Below are 22633 nucleotides of genomic sequence, written 5' to 3'. Positions count from 1 at the left end.
CATATATAGGGATTTCCCAATAGCAAATGGTGGTTATGTTCTTTTACCCTTGTCGACAAACGTCTCTTCGATTTTTTAACAAGCGTCTCTTCGATTTCTGAGCGAGCGCCTCTTCGAAAAAATAGTCACGGGTGCGGCTCTGTCACCACGCTTGTTGGCAAAGGCGCGTAGTTGGGATGATAAACTTCACGTGTTTTCAACTTTGTCAGAGATCTTTTGACAAAGTTGAACGCGTTATCTGAAAAGCCGCGAAAGCGTCGCCGAACTTCACGCAGGAAAATCCGATTTTTTGAATCGGTGGTCGTGTCGCCTTGGCTTTTTATAGAGGTATCGATTACCTCCAACATGCACACTTTGAAGATCGCCCGTTTGTGAAAATCGTCTTCGGCCCTTTCTGATTTTACTCCATCCACCTTTCTCTTTTAACCTTTTGACAATGGCTAACCCGTCTAACATTTGCTTAGATTTGAGTCTCAGCAGTGATCCGAGTGCGCCGCGTCAGGTAAATGTATGGTGCCCTTCTTTCTTATCTTCTAATGGCCCTTTGACAGGTGAAGATTCTGTGATGAAGGACGCAACAACAGCTACGATAGTAGCTAGGAACTTCCTCACTCCAAAAGATAATAGGCTGCTTTCAGAACGGTCCGATGAGTTGGCCGTTCAAGAGTCCCTAACTCTCAGTGTTCAGTGCGCAGGCTCTGTATCCAACATGGGCCAACGCCTACTTGCTCGATCCCGCCAAGTGGAATCATTGATGGCGGAGGTGGAAACTCTTAAGCAAGAGATCAAACAGCTTAAGCACGAGAATAGAAGTTTGCATGTGCTTGCAAATAACTATTCGACGGGCATGAAGAGGAAGCTTGATGAGCTGCAAGAATCCAGTGGTCGAATTCAAAGTGACCGTCAAAGTGACCGTCAAAGGCTTGCTGCTTTTTTCCAGAGACACCTTTTTCCTGGCTCATCTAGCGTTCCACCAAGTATTGAGGCCTCTTCTTTGATGCCTCCCGCTTCTGTAGTTTTCCCAAGTAGTGGGGCTTCACGTGAACAACCTTTATGAAAGCTCCATCTCTTTTTTTTTTTTTTTTTTTTTTTTTTTTTGTACGCACTTGTAATTTCTCGGAGATTAATGAACATGCTTTACTTATTTAGTGTATTGTGCTAAATACAGATAAAACATATACATCACCAAGATGTGTTATTTCCTTTTTTTTTTTTTTTTTTTTTTTTTTTTTTTTTTTTTTGATGATGTGACTGTACTTGAAGTTTTGAAGTTTCAAGTTGCCTACGTACCCTTGGTTGAGGAGGGATCAAGTCATGACGTAGTTCAAATGAGTGATGGTTTTTTTTTTTTTTTTGATGATTTTGCCGTACACAGTTTATGCTCTTGTGGGCCAAGAGCGTTTGTTGTCACCTTTTAGGCTCGTGCGAACGAGGAGCTTTGGTTGTTGTTTGCAGTTTCAACTCGTGCAGACAAGGAGCTTTTGGTGCCGTTTGCAGTTTCAGCTCATGCAGGTAAGGAGCATTTGTTGTCGCCTTTTATGCTCGTGCGGACAAGGAGCTTTGGTTGTCGCCTTTTAGGCTCGTGAGGACGAGGAGCTTTGGTTGTCGCCTTTTAGGCTCGTGCGAACGAGGAGCGTCGGTTGTCGCCTTTTAGGCTCGTGCGAACGAGGAGCGTCGGTTGTCGCCTTTTAGGCTCGTGCGAACGAGGAGCGTTGGTTGTCGCCTTTTATGCTCATACGGACGAGGAGCTTTTGGTTGTCGCCTTTTAGGCTCGTGCAAACGAGGAGCTTTGGTTGTTGCCTTTTAGGCTCGTGCGAATGAGGAGCTTGTGGTGTCGTTTGCAGTTTCAACTCGTGCAGACAAGGAGCTTTTGGTTGTCGCCTTTTAGGCTCGTGCGAACGAGGAGCTTTGGTTGTTGTCAACTCCGTAACCATGCTCCTTCAACTTCTTTTGAGTTTTGGTGAGGTCACGATCTTTGTCGTTGACGGTGTTTGAAACCTTCTTTCCAAGATTTGAAGAGGAAGCAAAGTCATGCCTAGCCTTTGACATGAGTTCGTAGGCATTTGGGTTAAAGCCTTCTTCGGTCTTCTTACTTGGAAGAGAGCTTGGTTTCACTTTGACGCCATGTTGTGCCTCCAGACGGTTGATGAGTCCGGCGGTTTGCAAGTTTTTCTCCTCTGCAGTCTTTAGCAGCCTTGCAATTGTTTCCTTCATCTGAACCAACTGTTTTTTAATGGAGGTAGTGCCGATAGTTATGACTTGTTCTTTGTTTAAAGCCATGGACTGTGCTTAAATATCTTGAACGGAGACAGAGATGAGAGGTAGAGATAGTCCCACTGGGCGTGCCAAATTTGTGAACACGAAAGATTCCTTGAAACAAGAAACCAGAATAACGTGTACAAAATAATATTTTTTTGTTTATGATTTTGGGGTTACGATCTCTCTCAAATTTGGTCCTCTGATTCTATCTTCGTAGGGTGTAGGTTTGTGGATGAGTTGTTGATCCAAAGGGCCGTCGGGGCTTGATCTAAGGATGAACAGTTGATGAACGGATCTTCAAGGGGCGTTGGGCTTGATCTTGAAGAATGGGTGTATGGATTTCTTCAAGGGGCTTTTGGGCTTGATCTTGAAGGTTGATGGATGAGCAGATCTTCAAGGGCTTTTGGGCTTAGTCTTGAAGAACGATTGGATGTGTGGATTTGTTTGTGCTGTTGATCCAAGGGGCCGTTGGGGCTTGATCTTAGGATGAACGATGAACACTTTCTTCAAGGGCCGTCGGGGCTTGATCTTGAATAATGGTTGTGTGGATTTCTTCAAGGGCTTTTGGGCTTGATCTTGAAGGTTGATGGATGAGCGGATCTTCAAGGGCTTTTGGGCTTAATCTTGAAGAACGATTGGATGTGTGGATTTGTTGAGGTTGTTGATCCAAAGGGCCGTTGGGGGCTTATGCTTAGGATGAACGGATGAACACTTTCTTCAAGGGCCGTCGGGGCTTGATCTTGAATAATGGTTGTGTGGATTTCTTCAAGGGCTTTTGGGCTTAATCTTGAAGAACGATTGGATGTGTAGATTTGTTGAGGTTGTTGATCCAAAGGGCCGTTGGGGGCTTATGCTTAGGATGAACGGATGAACACTTTCTTCAAGGGCCGTCGGGGCTTGATCTTGAAAGAGGATTTAACGAAGAACGAATAGAGCTTTCTTGATCCTTCGGAATTCTTGGGAATTTGGATGGTTGGAAGCTTTGGAGTTTCAAAGCTTCAAGGATTTGGGGAATTCTCTTCTAATTTTGGAGTAAAGAAATGTATTTGTGAATTCCTTGATGCTTGATACCTTGATGGAGAAGCCTATTTATAGGCTTTGAGAATGAATCACCACCACAAAATATTTTTTTCCTTTCCAAGCACCATTGCCTAATTTTCCCACTTAATGCAATATTGAAATTGAAGTGGTGTAACTTATGGCCTAATTTCCCACTTAACACCATTTTAAACTTGAAATGTGTATGCTTTGTCATTGCCCAAAATGAGAAGAACTTGCTTTGATCCGTAATGGATTGAAGTGTGCTTACCTTGTCATTGCCCAACATGAGAAGAAAAACTTGTTTTGATCCTCAATGGATTGAAATGTACTTGCCTTGTCATTGCCCAAAATGAGAAGAAAAACTTGTTTAGTCCTTCAAGGGTATTTCTTCCTATTTTGTTGAGTCACACGCCATGTGTACAATTTGTACAACACGTGGCGTATGCCATGTATGCCTTGACACGTCAAAACTTTAATGCATTGGTGAACATTTGTTTTACTGAAATTTCGATGTCTACAATTACCTTACAAACGTTTTTGTTTATATTATATATATATATATATATATATATATATTTTCACATTACCAAACCTTTCTCTAACCCGATACGGTAGATACAAAATCTTATCTAACACCAAAACATGAAAAGAAAAAAAAAATTTAGACAAAACAACAATCAAACCGCAGAAGATCACGAGAGCGAATTACAGCCGTTGATTGGGTTTTTTTTGGACAGCGGTGAATTCGCGAAGTCCAACCTCTCCCTAATCCAACGGTGCGAATTACACGACACGCAGATAGAGAGGCTGAACGATTTCTCGATTGTCCATCAAAAATCAAAACTTTTCTCTCTTCCCAGGACACCATCTCTGACGACTGACGGTCTTCCTCCGTCTCTGCTTCGATCCTAACGACGTCGTCGTGGTCTCGTCGTGATTCGCCGAACCAAACGCTCTGTTCCGCCGGATTTACTTCGTCTGGGTATTTTTTTGCGCTGTTGAGAAAAAAACAGAGAGAAAGAGAGAGGGGGAGGGGAATTGACCGTTGAAACACCGGCGTATCGGAATTTAGGGTTTTGAGGGCTGGATTTGGGGGTTTCTATGGGGCTCGGCAGTGATGAAGAGGTTGTGGTTGACGAAAGCGATGGCGGTGGCGATGGCGGTGGTTGTGGTGGCAACTCGTGCGGAGGCTCTGTTTCCTGCTCGATTTGCCTTGAAGTCGTCGCCGATAAAGGGGATAGATCTTGGGCCAAGCTGCAATGTGGGCATCAATTTCATCTAGGTGAGTCAAAATTGAATCGGTTGGAAGTTTCGTTTTTTTTTTTCTAACTGCAATTTCAAAGATCCGGGTTCAAAATTGGTTTCTGATTTCGCAATTATGTTGGATTTTGATTTTTTCGGTGATGGGTTGTTTGATTGGTCAAGAATTGAGGAAAGATAAGAAATTAAAAAAAAAAAATGCGAAACTTAAACTGAATTTTGCTTCCTTTATTAAAGCTTTGGTTTTGTTGGGTTGTCATTGTTTGCCTTGTTCTGAACTTACATATATTTTATATATATATTTTTCATTTTATCAACATTATTAATCTGTTGCTTATGCAAGATATGATGATGATATCTTTCTTGCAGAACCATGTAGTTGGATTTCTACGTTTCAATTTCTTGTAATTTCATTCAATGGATAGAACCAGAATTTGTACTGGAAGATGCGGAATCGATACAATATGTCAATGAAAATGAAGTATTGTTTTGCATGATGGTCTCTTGAATATTTTTCTTTGGAACCAGTGGAGGTACTGGAACTGGATACTTTGGGAGATTTGATTTCTCTGTGAACCTGCAATTAAGTGAAATATATAACAGGTTTCTGTACTCCAATTGTCGAAAGTGCAGTGTTGACAACCTGAATTTGTATGGCATTGAGAGCCTATGGTGTCATAATTTAGTCACAGGTTCAGTAGATCATTCTTCAGATTACTTTGATAAACTTTGTCTTCGTATATTTAATATAGAATTATTTTGATCTTAAAGATGACATTTAGATATTCCCAATAGCAATTTCTTTCCTTTGGTAGCTCAAATCATCTCATATCAGCAAGTGGAGTTGCATGTTTGCTGAGGCATAGTTGTATAGTTCTTACAAGGGCATAAGTTTAGTTATGCCTTTTCAGTAAAGATGATATGGAGCTTTCATGTTTCTTGATTTCTTTGGTGACGTCCTTTCAGATTGCATTGGTTCTGCCTTCAATGTAAAGGGGGCAATGCAATGCCCTAATTGTCGGAAAATTGAGAAAGGTCAATGGCTTTATTCTAATGGATGCCGTTCATTTCCGGAATTTAGCATGGATGACTGGACACATGATGAGGATCTCTATGATTTAAGTTATTCTGAAATGGTAAATAGTTTGGATCCTTTTTTAATTTAATGTTCTGTTACTTTTTGTGAATATTCAATTTTTGTACTCAAACACAAACTCTAGTTAATGGTTTTCTATATGCGGACATTATCGTTACGGCACTTTGTTCATGTTTAGATACTGTCTCTGTGGGTTCAACTTAGTTATGACAAATAGTAAGGTTGTAAACAATATATAGATTAACTTACCTGATAGAATCAATATAGCATCAAAAGGAAGTTCTGCTTCAAAGGCTAGGATAACCCATTCTTAATTAAAGAGTGCATTCCCTTCAAGCCAAGGGCCATGCTTCTAGATTGTCCTTGTATGTATGTTATTTATTAGGAATAACATCTGCATAGTAAAGCTTAACAAAAGCAGAAATAGTTGACTTGCTTCAGATATTTATTGCTATTCTTAACACATAGGAAAAATCTCAATTTTCTCTCTTGCTAGTGGTGAGCCATCACCTCAGCTTATAGCCTTACAGGAGGTAACCTACTTTCTGCCTCAGGATATGGATGTCTATTTTGCGTGTTGGTGGGTGATTTTTGTCAATTCTGAAGTTAGTGATGATATTGAGGAGCAAACTCTAAAATTGGTTACTAGGCAGAGTCCAGTAAGCTGACAATTATTAAGGTGAAAGAGCGTGAACGGATTAGGTAAGATTTTAGTGTGTAGTAGTAGTACTATCAATAGACGATTCAGTTGAAGGGTCTATAACAATTATAAGGCTTCCATTGCCTTCAAATCTGTAAAGGAACAAAGTGGAATGGAAGAGAACCAAAGGCGGCCTCTTATTGTTTGTTGGCTGTTTATTTTCTTCCCATTACATTTGAATCGAAGAGTGGAACCCAGGGTCGTCTCTGAGATTTTGGGGGCCCTGTGCGAAATTTATAATGGGGCCCCTCCTTAAGATGGTCTTCCAAAAAAATTAAGACAGCGTATTGATGCTCGAAAGCAATAACTTAAGGTAAAACAAACTGCAGGACTCACACTGTTTATAAGTTTTCAATTATCATTAAATAATAAGTAAAAAGATCTACAAACGTCAACTGAATAATCAAAAGCAATTCGGTCTTAAACAACCAAACAAACAAAAAAAAGCTTCAAAAACTCTACAATAAAGTTTCACTTGAATATATAGCTGGATAAGAAATGATAGAATTTTATTAAAACAATAGAAGGAATTACAATAGGTGGATAAGAAATCCACCAACTAGAAAAACTAGCTAAGACCTTTCAACTAGGACTACTTTACTAGGAACTAAACTAAACCAACTTCATTTTATGGCTGCTAATTCATCCGTCACTACATGGGAAAGACAATAATCCATGAACTCATTCGAAATTGATGCCCAGTATCTAACTCTATCCCATAGTTCCTCTACTTCCACTCCCTTATAATCCTAAAAAATTCTTCTATTACGCTCCAACCAAATGTTCCAAAAAACTACCAACACCAAACAGCCCCACAAAGCTTTAGCTTTCTTACCCTTCCATAAATCCTCGAACTTGGTGGTTAGAAGCTTGAAACATCCCCCTGGAATAACCCAACTAGCTCTAACTTCCTTGAACAATTTCCATCACAGCTGTATTGAGTAAGAACAATGGAGATAAACATGGTCAACACTGTACTCTCTGATTTACACAAACTGCACCACTGAGGAGAAATGCAAATAAAGGGCCTTCGCTTTTGAACCTGGTCACAGGTGTTGACCTTCCCAATAGCCACTAACCACGCAAGAACTTTGACTTTTGGAGGAGCTTTTGATTTCCAAATCTGAGAATAGGGTGGAAAATGTTGCAGATATCCATTGTTGCACAAGGAGCTATAGGATTTGCAAGCATCTCATTATGCATTCCAAATTTTTATATTTAGAAAGAAAAAATGTACACTTATGAAGAGTGCACAATGAGAATTTGTAGTGCTATAAAAGCACCTTTTCTTAACATATAACATTATTATATATATACCAGATGGCAAAAAAATTTGGGGCCCTATGATAGCATCTTTCACTCCCCCCCTTTCCTCCCCCTCCTCCCAAAAGCCGCTACTGGCAAAACCTTATGAAGAGTAAATGGATGAACAATTGTAGATAGAGCCCACCTAGAATTCTTCATGTGAAGTAGTAGTACCACGTGAAGAAGTTTGATACCACTGCATTTATTTCGTCTCATGAGTAGCTTTCCACATAATTGTAAGGACAATGTAATGTCTTCTGCATGTTATTCTGTGTTGGATAGTATTAAATCCAAGTGACATGTTCTGACTTTCAAGTTCTATGTCATGTGTGTGTATAGAAAAGATAAAGACTTATAAACTGATGTGCTGTATAGACTACAGTGTAAAAATGTCGTTTGTCATTTTGATATATTGTTTGTATATTAATGCTTTTTGCAGTCCTTTGGTGTGCACTGGTGTCCATTTGGTAGCTTAGCACGACTTCCCTCATCATTTGAGTAAGTGATCTCATTTGCTAAAGCTCATGTTTAAATTTATGTTTGCTGAAGTTTCTTTGCTGTAGTTAGCATTTAGTTTCTTGGGTTCAAAGGATACCAGTTTCCTTAGGCTTTTAGGCTCTTAAGAAACTTGATTTTGGCCTAAATCGAGATTGAGTTGAGATATGCGTTGAGATGGGGATTCAAGATCTCAAACCCCATCTTGATTCACATAGATCACAGCTTGGTCCTTTCAAGTTTAAAGCAGTTGAAGTTTTCAAGTTTGTTTCAAAAGGGGTTAGTATTCCAATGGACCCCTGCAAAGTGGTACCTTGACCCCAACATCTTTTTTGTTTGTTATAGTAGCAAGTTTGAACAGAAAAACATTCGTATTGATCTTTACAATAAAATATTCCTCCTGGTATATGTGGCTACATGGATTCAATTCTGGGGACTTATTTTTACCACCCCAGTGCTTTTCTTATTTTTACCACCCCAGTGCTTTTCTTAATATAACTTCAGTGATGCTGCTAATTTTGCTTATTGGCTGGGTTAGCAAATCATGTGGAATCGTATTAACATAAAGTGTTATTCCCAGTTGACCTTTATTTCTCTGTTGTACACATTTGGGCGCAGTTGCGTTTTCCTGGGAAGTTACATGAAAGTACTGAACCCCATCGTCTGATTATTTTCTATCTATAAAGAGTCTTTTATTATCCTTCTACGTGGTCACAGTTATTTGTGGTTACTCTATTTATATTTTGTTTCCATGGTTCCTATATGCTTCTAAGTTTCAGAAGAAAAAAAAATGAGAATTTGGTTTTCGACTGGGTGCTTGCTATTTGGACTTCATAATGTATTTGTTGTATCATTTTACTCTTGTATCTTTATGTCTTTCAAGTTTTAGAAATTTGTTAGGGGTTGAAAAATAGATTCAAATTTGATACTATCCTAGTCTGGATATTATGAGATATGACCTGGCTGGTCCATATTGCCGGATAAGCGACCAATTGAGAAGTTTTTATAAATATTAAAGCAAATCATATAACATTTGAATGCATGTGTTCTGAAAGAAAAAAATATGAATATATTGTAGACATGCAGCACGTTACATTTTTAAATACGAAGGTTTAAAAGTTTATTTTTACTCGCAAGGTATTCATGTACACGGTGAGGGTGTTGCGGGGAGGAGGAGAGGAGTTCAAATAGAAAAAAATAAAAACAGAATCGCCTCTATATCAACTATTTATTACATGCGGACGTTCATTTTTCATTTTACTTGCTATTCAAGTTTAATATTTTCTCCTATACATTGAACATTTTTTTCTTCACAATTAACAGGGAAGGGGAGTTTTCACCACCATCATGTAAGACTTTCTTCTTGTCATTTTAAGTTGTGATATTCTATTCTGGCATTGCAGAGGATTATAATACAATGTGATATTCATATGATTAAATGTTGTCATGCAGATCATGAATTACTTGGACAGCATGCTATCTTCGCTGAGCATACAGCTGTATCATCTGCCGCCCATCCTTGCCCATATATCGCTTACCTTGGGCCAATTCACCCTTCATCCTCAAACTCCAGTGGAAATGTGTCAGAAGCTTCCAACTTCAACCATCATTGGAGCAGCACATCTGTACCTAGTGAAATGCCCAACTCCTATGCTTTTCCTGCCATGGATCTTCATTATCACAGTTGGGAGCATCATTCCCCGCCTCCATTCTCTACAACCAACAATCATATTGCTGGCGCCGACCAGGCTTCAGTTCCATCTGTTACTCAAAGATCTGCTAGGCCGAGCGCAGATATACCAAGATCAGGATCTCTTATGCATCCATTCCTTGTCGGTCACAGGTATGCCTTTGACAAAATTTCAAGGTGTTTTTAGATAGTTTACATCCTTTTTTTCTAAATGAAGCAATTTTAATTGGTTGTAGTTTAGTTTCTAGAAAAGTTAATCACACCAGCAAGATCATTCATGGTTCTCAAATTTATCATTGAATTTGTTTAACGATGCGAGAGTACACAAATCTCTCTCAATACAATGCTGCATAACATGCTTATATGTAATAGAAGTGTTATGTTTATTGAATAATTTGTGTTTGCTTCCTGCGGTTCTAGTGCTAGAGCTGGCAGCTCAGTCACTTCGTCGATGATTCCTCCTTATCCTGGCAGCAATGCACGGGCCCGCGATAGAGTCCAAGCTCTTCAGGCATATTATCAACAGCAACAACCTAGTAATTCACCAACCATGCGTACACCCATAGTTCCAGGAGCCCGGAGATCCAGCAGTCAAAGAGGGGTAGCTCAAGTAGGGCCAGTGGCTTCATCATCAGACCAAAATGGTGGTTTCTATTTTTTCCCGTCCGGTTCATCAGGTCGTAACTACCAAGAAGCTGAAAATCCGTTGCCTAATCGTTTTCATCCATGGGAAAGAGATCACATGCCTTCATTCTCGATGAATCAGGTAGACCGAGATCAAGGTTGGTCTGCTTTTAACCAAGGTGGCAGTGGTTCAGACTCGGCCATCAGAGGGAGCAGCTTCCGGCAAAGGCATGGGTCCGAGAGGTCATCCTCACAAAACCGGTCATAGGCTTTTCTCCTTATCCTTTGGTTGGTGAAGCAAACTACCGCTATCTATAACTGAAATCAAAAGTTATGTATGCTTGAAAACGATATATAATGCTTGGCGTCTTGTCAAGTCATGACAAGACGCCAAAATACTGTCAGTGTGGCTCGGAAAACGCTCCTTTTGCAGCCACATGGTGGTGTGATGGACATAACATTCGTCTAGTTTGTTCGCCATCAGGGGTATGAAAATAAGCTCATTGTGGATGGCAAAGTTATGATTCGAGCGTCTGCTTGGCCGTATTTTATGATTCTCGGGTCATCTGCAAATGTCCCGGTTTTTATCTGGATGACCAGAACCAACTTTTGTTCAGGATAAGTAATGAGTGGGTCATTTATTTATGTCCGAAAACATATATTCCTGCAGTGCTTGGTTTTCTTTTGAACAATTGTTGGATGGATGTACATGAAATCAAATATTTTCAGTTACTCTCCTGCCAATTGCTTGTATAACCTGGCAACTAAAACAAATAATCTGCTTTTCATTGCAGATAAAAGTTAATTATGTATATTATATTTGATGCAGTGCGATCCAATTCCAATGAATTTGGATGCTCTTGGTTTATGTAAGGTGAGTTTACAGGATGAGTTAAAGCAAGTCGTCAGATTCAATTTGAGAGGTATAGATTGTCTTGTCTTTGGGCTCCGGACAGTAAGAACAAAAGTGGACCTCTGACCAATTCCAGCAAGTGTTTAACTAGGGGCCAAGGCCTTGTTTCGTAGTGGGGATACGGCATATTGACATTAGATGAGAACGATTTTTCATTTTAAATAAAGGTTATCTATCTAGTCCACTATTTTGATGAGCATTCGGATCGATCAGTTTTCTTCATGAGTAATTTATCTCCGACCTTCAAGATTTTGGTCACAAATATGCGAAACGTGTAAGGTTCAATGAACGATAAGACCATTTCTAATTCAGAAGATTGCGTTAGCAACGCAACTGCGGGACAAACACAAACCAATTCAGCTACAGACAGCATTGTCAAGAAGATCACTTTTAATACATGACACTAACTTCAACGTCACAGACTTCATAGATGCAAATCATGACCGTTCAAGGTACGTCCTAATCTGAATCTGAATGTGTATTATAGTACATCAAGTTCCTAACTTCCGTCTCTGAACAGACAAACGATACTCAAGACGGCGTCTGGAACCTACAAAGACGCTTCCTTCAGAGCTCACCTGGAAATCACAACCATAGTTAGTAGCTGATATGCAACTACTTAAATCAGCCGCTTATTAGGTAAAAAGTGCGGATAACAAGTATTGACTGAACAAGCGGAGTACCAATCAGGAAAATTTTCAGCATTACCGTGCATAAGGCGAAAGAGACTGAGATAAGCTTCTGGATCTTGACCTTGGTCTGCTCAGAGTCCTGGGACGAGGCTGCGAAGCAACAATTTTTGTTATTAGGAGCATAAAAATAGAATGCATTTTTATGATTCACTTTGTTTTCCATATTATTTCCTTTTTAATTCAACACAAGATGAAACAGAGCGAAAACGGAACTTACAGAAGAGTTTGGAGACCTAGATCTTGTCCAAGATCTGCAATATTTCCAAGAATCCAAGTTAATATCCACAACACTATCCTTTACTATTGACCTAAAGGCTTACCGTAATTCGAAACGTAGGAAAGTAAAAATCATAGACCTTTATCCTCAGATGCTCTACACCAAGCACCCCATGATCTTTCCAGCAGGTCTTAAAATTTAAACCAGTCAACAACAGTAAGAAATAAAAATACCAGCCAGAATCACACAAAATCTAATCCTTCGTGAAAAGAGGAAAAAATTCCACTCATCATTGTCGTAATTTAGTGAACATAGAAGTTCTGAGCTCTATGCTTCCCCAACACTGATTTGTGGTTTTTGGTAGCTATAGCATGCGTTCGACAGCAATCCATCTTTAGAACTGAAAACTATTAATATTATTTTCATTTAGATATTTATTTTTTATTTTTTTTCCAGAGGTGCTCATCAACAAAGTCGCGTTACCTCAACTAAGAGTTGGAGGCATGAGCACCACATCCAGTTCCTAAGATCTGGTCCCCAGATCTCCGCAAAAGCTAGATCTGGCAAGAAAGAAGGAAACCTTCATAAACAGGTTAGGATAACTGGCTAACCTGCTAAACCCTTTTAACCCCTTTACACCATCTAAAACTTAAGACAAATGATTTTGTACACCAAGTTCGTGGGAGTGCTAAATATAGTTTTCAAAGAACGTGATAGTAAGATCCCCGCATTGGAAAAGGCTAGAAACATGACATGTAAACTTCAAAATAGACATGAACGTTAACATCACTTTTCCAAATAACATAATCCAATTTGTTCTAAAGAACAAAAGAGATGGAAGATGACAACCTCGCACCCTTTTCCAAAATACAATACTCGGAAATTTTTTTAAAGGTAAAAGAGGCAGGAAACACTCGAATCCTGTAGAACAAATCTAAAGGATTTGATGATTTGAAGTTATGGCAACTAGATAGGAAACGTAAAGATATCGCTGGCCTGTATGCCAGAAACTTCCAAGATCGAGAACCCATCATGAACAAATTTAATTTGAAGTTTTCTTCAAATGTAGAAACACAAGGACGCGTCTGACCCACAATAAAGCCAAAGCTAAGCACTTGGCCATTATAGCAGCACAACTACCAAGTTGAAATGAGTAATCCAAACATATTGGTAGTTTTCTTCTCAAACAAAAAACCAAATTGGTAGCTGTTCTGAAAATTTAAGCTAGAGCTCAATGATGAGTAAAGCATTAAGGTTATGGATGTCTATATGCATAATACTCAACTACCAGAAAATGGAAAGAAAACGTAGGAGAAACACTAATTTGACGTTTAAAAATAAAAAATAAAAAAAATTAAATACTAAAAAAAATTAAAAAAAAAAACTAGAAAGCAACTACTAGAGAAAAGGTAAGCAAGGGGTAGAACATATTTGAATTACAATTTAGCAACGCGAAGAGAAAGAAAGACCACAAGCAATTGTTTATGTGCCTAAAAAATGACATCCCCATCAAAATACAGTAAACCCGTTGATTCTACCAAAGAAGAAAAAGTTAAAGAACTTTTAGGTAGCATGTGGGTACCTTGAGCGGCAACGTGAGTATGTTGCCTCCGGTGATATGCTGCAACAAGAGAACCTTTGTCAAAACTGCACTGTCCAAAAGTAATATACCTACCTAATGTAAACGGAAAACCAATCTGGACCTTCTGCTCCGGCCACCATAGCTATAGCTGCGGCTGACACTTGGACTTCTTGACATATATGGAGTACGACTGGGGCTTCTAGAGTAGCTCCGTCTATAGTCATAACTGGGGCTTCTGGAATAGCTACGCCTAGAATCATACTCCCTCACCTGTACATAGAAGAAGAAAATCCAAAATGACATAAGTGGAATCTCGGACTCAGCACAATGTGCACCTCAAATATAAGTCAAAGTTAAAATTATACCCGTATGTAAGAGCGATCAAAGGCATTTCTGAATTCAGAGTCATCAAGTTTTCTGATCTGCAGAGCACGCTGAATCAGACAAAATCAAAAGAACATTGCAATGTATCATCCTTTCAGTATTTTAACTTACAGCATATTTCATATCCTCGTAGTTTGTGTAGTCTACAATTCCCGTCATGCCTACAAGAGTATTGTAAAAAAATCTACTAAACACAACGACCATACAATTTCAACAAAATAAAAGTACATAAAAGGAAAAAAGTACATGTTCCGAGCCGATGAATCTGGAAAATAAAAGGACACAAGAACTTAATCAACTCACCACCACGGTCACGGAACACTTGTGAAAAACAGACATCGCCAGCTCGACGCATGTGATCCTGATCATCAAATACAATTAACTATAGTTAAGTCATATGATAAAAACATTTCAAGTATCTAATCTTATAATATTTTAATGCAATACCAGAAAACATATGTACATGAAGAGCACACATTTACAGAATAAAAGTAGGTTCTTACTTTCAGATCCTGCCACGAAACAGAAGGAGGCAATCCAGTGACCAGTACTGCACATGGGAGTGAAAATAATAAGTCCAATGAATTCAACTCCAAAAAGATGCAACAAAAATTATTTTAACTCGCTCCATACCACGATAGTCAGAGCGCCGGGAAACACCACGGCTACTGCTACTACGACTGTAACTGCTGTAGCGATCTGATGAGGAGTGTCGGCCACCACGCGCTAATTCAACCTATAAGGCCAGATAAAAATATTAACACAAAGAGAGAATAAAGTAATATGCACTAAGTAGAAATGGTAGATAGAAGATGCAATCGAAGAAAGTATGACTAACCCGTAAACGAAACCCATCAAAGTCATACCCATCCCGGCCGTAAATTGCATCATCAGCATCACGAGGATCTTCAAACTGCAATTAAGCATCGAATTTGAAAGCATTACACAAATATCAGGCAACAAAACATAAGTTATTCGCCAACAGTCACGTGCAGCTCTAAATTTAAAACATATATCAAGCAACTTTTCAAACAAAATAATAAACTCCCAGATGCAAATGAAATTTAAACTTACTTCAACAAAAGCATAACCTGGCGGTCTCGGAGGGATTTTGAGATCAATGTCAACAATTGGCCCATACTGCAATTTGCATTGAACTATTAAAGGCAGACACAAACTAAAGAATTTGCAGGTAACATTTGAATTAGGGCAAGCATCAAAAATTAAGAACTGAAATTTTTTTTTTTTTAACAAACGATATTATCTACAGGAAGCGGGTTGGGGAGTGGGCTAAGCCTCACAATGTGTTAGCAATAATGGAGTTCAAATTCATCTTTAGCAAGAATCTAACCTAAGACGGAATTCCACTAGACTGTATTACAACTGAATTAGGGGAAGCCCAAAAAATTTCTACCAAAAATCAAAATGGATACATAAATATTAAATAAAAAAACCATTTTCTGCGTGAAAAATAAAATAATGATTGTCCATGCAAAACCTAACAAAAATAAATTAACATTAAACCTAACAAATTGTTCATCTTATTAAGAAACAAAATGGATAGAGATAAGAATTTTATTTTCACACATAAATACATCAAAAACTAAACACTCATCAGAAAATAATTATAAATTTCAATTAAAATTGTGAAAAAAATGCGACCTTGAGAAACAAATCTTCAACTTCTCTCATACGAATATCTCCGGGCAGATTGCCCACGTAGATAGTGCGACTCGATCGTCTGCTCATTTTTTCTCCCCTGAAAAAAATCAGAATTACATAACCATAAAAATAAAAATCCAAACTTTAATCTGTTCATAAAAAATAAAAAAAAGGGTTTATTTACCTTTAATTCAGAGATTGCGGGGGAAGAGAGAGAGGGAGGGAGGGAGGGAGGGAGGGAGGAGAGAGAGGGAGGATATGGGTCAGTTATGGTCTGATAGAGTTGGGAGTTTTCTGAAGACTGGAGAGTTTTGAGATCTTCTGGAAGTATCCGGATCCTTCCCCAACTCTTTGAAGATTCGAAAATTCGTAAATCGTATTCATTTATTTATTGTAGTTAAAAAATTATTTTAAACATTTTTATCGTACGATACATGCATTAAACGGACACAATTTACGAACGGTCAACATCCTCACCAAGATGATCTGGTTGGCTTGAAAGGAGGGAGGAGGAGAATAAAGGGGGTGCAAGATTGAGTGTTTCCCGTGGTTGTACGGTTATACACGTGGCGTTAGATCAACTGGCAGAATAAGATGCGTGTACGGTCAGCGATCTATCAGAACCTTTAAATTACTTAATTTGACAGGAAAATAGGGTGGTGTTGTTGTGCATTCCAAATGTTTTATGTTTTGAAGAAAAATCTGTATTATTTCGTAGAATTTTCTTTGTAATTAAAAGAGTATAAAAAAAATTATTAGAAAGTGACGGAATTCAGCAACAGTCGCTAAATCTATAAATAGTATCCTTAACAACAAAAAAATATTTAAAAGTCATCCCTTAAAAGCTTAACGACCAAAATTATTTATATTTTAGTTTTTTTTTTATAAATTTTTATATCTATAAAATAACAGTTGCTAAATCTATAAATGGTCTCCTTAACGACAAAAAATTATTTGAAGGGCATCCTTAAAAAAAGCTTAGTGACCAAAATCATTTGTATTTTCTTTTTTTTTTGGGTAAATTTTTATTTTTCTATAAGAGTAATGATATTCATATCATATTTTTATACCATATTTCTATATCATCTTAGATAGCATTTGATGTGAACAGTCACATCATTATTTGAAAATTTTGCAAAACTCAAAGAAATGAAAGAGAAAACTTCTCGTATACTACAATCATCATTTAATTAACTATTTTTTTAATTATTAATCTGTTAAATAATAAACCAAATTTAAAAATTTAATTAATTTAAATGATATGACTATCTATATTAAATGCTACTAATGTAATATAAAAATATAGTATAAAAACATAATGCGAATACCAACGTTACCCTTCCTATAATATTTACGGCGGTATTGACCAAAAAGACAACGAGTTTGACCAGGATAGGAAACATATGAAAAATACGGGACACGTGTATCCCACTACCGCACACCTCGCCCACCGATTCGCAGGCACACAACTTCGATTTTATTTCCGCGTCCTCGTAAAACCAAAAGCCGCCGCCACCACCACAAGACCACAACTTCAAAACGCCCTTCAATCGTTTTCTCTCTGCAAAAGAAAAGAAGAAGAAGAAGAAGAAAGTATCTCTCAACAATGTCGGAATCCAAGAGCAAGGTCGATTCTCTCAGGGAATGGGTTGTCGAGCACAAGCTTCGATCCGTTGGTAAATTTCCCTGCTTGTTCTTCGATTTTTATTGGAAAATGCAATATGTTTTTGTATTTTCTTTGGTTTAATCGCATTTAGGGATTAAATACGTGTTCTTAATTGAATTATTTGATTCGGGTTCGAGTTTTGTGATCTGGGTTTTCAAATTTCGATCGATTTCGGCATCCGTCTGTATCATATTGGTGAAAAAAAATCTGTCCTTTGGCTTTAATTCCAAATTTCCAATGTAATTTATTGATATTGTGGTTCAGCTTTTGACAAATTTGTTTTTCCTTTCCATAACGCTTGCAGGTTGTCTATGGCTAAGTGGAATTGTGGGTTCGATAGCTTACAACTGGTCTCAGCCCGGCATGAAAACCAGTGTGAGGATCATTCACGCCAGGTAGTTTTCCAATTTGTGGATTCTTAGTTTCTTTTTCGACCGATAGCTATGTGCAGATTTGCTATTTTGTGAATATTTGCGTTTACTTAATGGGTTAGGACCGGGGACACCCATTGTTTTGACACACATTTTGACACATTGTTTTGATAAGCATGATTGTTAAGAGAACACCTAAAGATGGATGGTTTAGATTGTTGAAATACATTACAGGGTGTGCCTACAAAATGTGTGTCGAAAAATGGGTGTCTCTGGATTCTAACCTTAATTTATAACTTTATGCGAAACAGGTAGGTCGATCTTTCACTAAATGTTGTTGAGGCAAGAGTTTAGGGTTGCATACTCGTTTGAAGTCGAAAGAATATTTGAACCGCGGGAGCTTGTGCACATTTCTGATGATTAAATGATACTATTTGTAGTTTGTAATGTGAATGAGTGTGTGCCATGTTGTTTGGCATTCGGCTATCTCTCTTTGAACTGGATGTCAATCTATGCCTCAAACTATGCCCCTTCCGGTATTCCCTACCCTGCCAGTGCTATTTGTCTCTTAAGTCCTGTCCATAGGTGGCCCGGGTATGAAAGTTAATGCCTTGATCAGGATTGCCATTCAGCTATAAATTTTATTAACTGGTATGATAGAATTAGTGATTTTCTCCTCCCAACAAAGTCGCTGGACGGAATACCAAAAAAATTGGACCTTTGTATTATAATTTATGTGAGAATGAATTCTGGCGTGCATGTATCATTGTTCCCGAATTTGACAAAAAAATAACAATGCGTTGAGTATAGAGTGTTTAAGTTTTCAGTGTCACTGAACTCTTGCTAATTTGATTGTGGAGGTCCAGATTGAATTCTCATTGTCAGTTATTCTGGTTATAACTTTTCTTCCCCATGTCAACCGGGAATTCTCCCCTAATTCTTGTTTGCATTCACATTGACTACTTGTGTTTCATTTCTGACTTCTTACTCCTCGATGTTTTTCAGGTTGCACGCACAGGCTCTGACGCTCGCCGCATTAGCCGGTGCAGCAGTGGTCGAGTACTATGACCACAAAACTGGAGCAAAGCATGATAAATACGCGAAGTACTTCCCAATTGAGAACTTTAACAAGGATTAAGCAAGGCGTGCGACGACCCTTCATGGGGTAACTTCCAATCCCATATAGCATGGCATGGCCTTGTGGAAGTTTTGCTAAAAAATAGTTGGAGGATAATAAAAACACTTTTTGGAACAGCCTTCCTTCAACCTTTATTATTTATTTTTTTGTTTGTAATAATTATTGGATTTGGTTGCCATTAATGTATAACTTTGTTTGTAATAATTCCGGCATCGGGATTTCCCTGCTACTGATTTCCAAATATGTTGTAATTAGGCCTCGGTCTTTCTTAGTTCATTTGCTTTCTTGTTTATTCTGTTTCTTGCTGCACAATCTAAATTTCTATTCCGAGTATGACTACTTTCGTTACGTGAATTGATCGTTTGTCGGTGACATGTGGCGAGAGGCCGTCGTAGGGGATTCCACCGTCGGTGTTAGGTTTTCAAGTCAATCATGCAATGCTATGTGTTTATAACTTTTTTTATACAGCTAAGCATGATTGGTGTGGATATTGTTCCCGCGGCATCCCTGTTGCACAGAATTCTTCTCTATTGCTATTGGTTTAGTGGAAGTATCCCCAGATGTATGATGAACATGAAATTTTGAATATTATTTTGAAGAAAATCATAAACTCAAAACTGCATGAACTTTTGAATATTATTTTGAAGAAAAACATGAATTATCGTATCTTTTGTTAAAAAAAAAAAAAAAAAAAAGGGTTCCGAACAACACAAACGTGACCACACGCCAAGAAATTAATCAGAGTGGAAAACTAAAAAACAAAGTACTTTCTAGTTAAAAATCAACAAACGACTAGCTAGCACTAAAGATTTAAACAGGAGTTACAACGCTGACTCTTAACTTGTTCTTGCAATCCAGCAACTTTCCATCGATGCGCACTTTCTTGTAGTCTTCAACCCTTTCATCGACCCACGCTCTCTTCTTGCACTCCACCGGCTTTCCGTCGGCGCAAAAAGCTTTCTTCTTCTTGTTGTAATTCACCCATATTCCATCGATCCAGTCCTCATGAAACATCAGTTTGCTCTTAGGATACGCAGTATGATCCGCAGTTGTTTCAAAGTACACCCAGCATTCGTCCTCCCCTCTCTTCTCAGTAACGGTACCTACCCACCAACCCTTGTTGTCAAACACATCGACCCTGTCAAGGACATCAAACCCTAATCCGCTTCTTCTCGAGAAGGCTGAGGAGGAAGAGGCCGGACCTCATCCGCCATGACAACCTCTTCTAGAGGTTTGGACTTGTGGTCCTCCTACACAAGGGTCTTGCACTTCACCCTGTAACACTTGTCCCCCGAGTTTGCAACTACCGTTGCTGTGTAGTACCAGCCGATAAATCCATATTCTTTGCTGGAGACTTCCACCTTGTCACCTTTTTGAAAAACAAGTTTTCGAGGAAAGTTTGCCTTTTCTCGCTCTCATTACCTTCTTGAGAACCCATTAGAGAGAGAGAGAGAGAGAGAGAGAGAGAGAGAGAGTAATAACGCAAGCGATTAGCAAAGTAAAATGAGAGCATAAGGCTATATATAGCGGAGGGTTAGGGTTGAGTTTTCCTCTTCTGTTCAGAATTGGATGGCTTTCCTTTTCCGTCTAGGATTTGGAGGCATTTCCTATTTGTAATTGTTTAAGTAACTCAATTAAATTCCAACAGAAAAAAAATTAATTAAATTTAGCCCCATACATTAAGCTCGATTAATTATTAATAAATAGTTAGTAACTCAAAACTCAATTGAATTATCTACCTAGTACTATACAACTAAAAATGTCAAACTCTCTTCTAAAATGCCAATGCTGTTATATATGCAACTATTTAGACACACAAAACTGACACATTTATTGATACGATTTCGAATACAGGTGGAGTACATACAATGATGGCACCCAACTCTATCGAGAGCATGTTCAAATTTATGTGTTCAAATAGTTTTATTATATGCTGAAAAACAATAACTAGGAACTAGCAGTATCACTACTCTTGCCTTGAACAAAAAGACAAATCATTTGAACAAAATTTGATTAATTCTACTAATATCTTTTAACAAGCTAATTAGCTTAATGACGTGCAAAAGTGAGGGATTGTATTGTTAGCTAAAGCTATCTTTGATCTCTAACCTTTTATCTCCATTGACAGAAACCATACTATCGACGCAAACAACAGCTTGAAAATCTCCTCGGGACACACCATGAACAGGAAGATACGTAAGATTTTCGGTGTTGAAGTTGTAGCTGGCTAAGCGTCCATCTATGTCAACCAAAAGAACCTCGTCCCTCTTCCAAAGTATTAATGGAATATCTACCTCTTGATCCAGTTTGGGCACAACGGATAAATGTTTTGTCCAACCATCATCAAATTCATCCATCACCCAAATTTCAAAGGGTTCTTCATCTTCACCATGGTAAAAGCCAAAAAGAGCAACAGATTCATTCCACACTGTAAGCGAGAACTCATGCGTCGGAAACTCGTAGAAACAATCCGGAAGTAATATATCATGAAAAACTTCATTACTCGCGTCGTAAGAAATGACCAATTGCTTCTTTTCCTCCTCAAGTCTGTCATAAAATGGCAGAAATTCCTTCTTTTCCTCATATCCCAACCCATAAAAAACTCCCTCGAAGTAGGTCGACAAATTATCGTTACCCCAAAAATAAGTATTTTCTGTTTCCAAGTAGTCTGTCCCGATCTTTTTCCAAGAATTAGTACTCAATGTGTATATTTCTGCTTGGGGAGGATGAATAATGAGACGATCATCCTCTAATATTTCCTCACCATAAGATATGATGCTGATGAGCATGTAATCTTTACGATTCGGATTATAGCCAAATCCCAACGTACACGAAAACGCATCTTCGAAGCATGACTCGGGAAGAACCCTAAATTCCTTGATTGCCGGATTGTATAAAACAAGTTTTCCGGTATAAAGATATAAACAAAAAATCCCATCACAATGACCTACAATACTCACAGATTCACCAAGTTCTTGGCCAGGGAGCTCAATAAATTGTCCCCTGCTTTTTAATCCCATAGAAAGCGGAAAATGTAGGTCCTCAACAGTACAATTAGGGTTATGATCAACATCGCTGTCTTTGTCATTGCGAAGACTAAGGAATGAAAACACGAGTTACTCGTTGTTGAATTCGGTAGTGCTGAGGACGGAACGCTTAAAAAGGATGCAAGTGGAGGAGGTGGAGGGTTGGTCGTTGTATAAACGGAGGTGCTCGGCTACGAAATGGGGATTGTTAAAAAGAGCATACCACGACTTACGGACGCATTTGAATCGCATTAGGGATTTGGGAGGCAGCCTTGCTAGGATTTCCAACCCTATTTCGTCTGGGATGTTGCAGAAGTATGTCATTTCGGCTCCGTTCCTCACCTTTCGTGAGTAGCAATGGGCGGACAATGCCAGATGATAACAATGGTCAGGTAATAGTTTCTTTAAAAAAAATCAGATGACAAGGGATAAGGGATATTTCACAGAAGCAAAACTTTCCATCCCGAAGAACAAAAATATTCAAGCAAGTTCAAAGAACAATTTAGAAAACT

The 22633-nt window shown here is 38.4% G+C and overlaps 3 protein-coding genes and 1 pseudogene across 20 annotated transcripts; 2 read left to right on the top strand and 2 right to left on the bottom strand.

Moving 5' to 3' along the window:
- Positions 1-3963: 3963 nt before the first annotated feature.
- LOC137723656 (E3 ubiquitin-protein ligase RFI2) lies at positions 3964-11214 on the top strand. Its single transcript, XM_068462855.2, has 6 exons — positions 3964-4582; positions 5527-5696; positions 8101-8159; positions 9480-9505; positions 9609-9999; positions 10267-11214. The coding sequence occupies exons 1-6, from the start codon at positions 4402-4404 to the stop codon at positions 10736-10738; spliced, it is 1299 nt and encodes a 432-aa protein (XP_068318956.1). The 5' UTR covers positions 3964-4401; the 3' UTR covers positions 10739-11214.
- Positions 11215-11663: 449 nt separating this feature from the next.
- Positions 11664-16468, bottom strand: LOC137723655 (serine/arginine-rich splicing factor SR30). 18 transcript variants are annotated; one of them, XR_015961837.1, is made up of 16 exons: positions 16105-16412; positions 15921-16017; positions 15333-15398; positions 15097-15171; positions 14892-14994; positions 14762-14808; positions 14562-14619; positions 14370-14419; positions 14240-14296; positions 13996-14144; positions 13875-13913; positions 12776-12872; positions 12432-12699; positions 12293-12326; positions 12092-12165; positions 11664-11961 (listed from the first exon to the last, which is right to left on the bottom strand). XR_015961837.1 is itself a non-coding variant. In XM_088692985.1 (16 exons), exons 2-14 carry the CDS (start codon positions 16005-16007, stop codon positions 12309-12311), a joined length of 933 nt encoding a protein of 310 aa, XP_088549111.1. In that variant the 5' UTR covers positions 16008-16017; positions 16105-16412; the 3' UTR covers positions 11756-11961; positions 12137-12165; positions 12293-12308. The 18 variants fall into 18 exon arrangements, 9 of the variants coding, with proteins under 9 accessions (XP_068318953.2, XP_068318954.2, XP_088549111.1 ...); XR_015961839.1 differs by having other exon boundaries at positions 12396-12482; XR_015961840.1 differs by having other exon boundaries at positions 12432-12482.
- Positions 16469-17405: 937 nt separating this feature from the next.
- Positions 17406-19387, top strand: LOC137722778 (Hypoxia-responsive family protein). The gene is made up of 3 exons (XM_068461865.2): positions 17406-17596; positions 17891-17981; positions 18963-19387. Exons 1-3 carry the CDS (start codon positions 17527-17529, stop codon positions 19093-19095), a joined length of 294 nt encoding a protein of 97 aa, XP_068317966.1. The 5' UTR covers positions 17406-17526; the 3' UTR covers positions 19096-19387.
- A 1447-nt stretch (positions 19388-20834) lies between these two features.
- LOC137722158 (F-box/kelch-repeat protein At3g06240-like) lies at positions 20835-22458 on the bottom strand (annotated as a pseudogene).
- Positions 22459-22633: the final 175 nt, after the last annotated feature.

Source organism: Pyrus communis, chromosome 4, assembly GCF_041283825.1.
Source record: "Pyrus communis isolate YQ-2024b chromosome 4, ASM4128382v1, whole genome shotgun sequence".
Taxonomy (NCBI): Eukaryota; Viridiplantae; Streptophyta; class Magnoliopsida; order Rosales; family Rosaceae; genus Pyrus; species Pyrus communis.
Note: the sequence above shows the minus strand (reverse complement) of the source record. Positions and strands in the feature narration are given on the sequence as shown.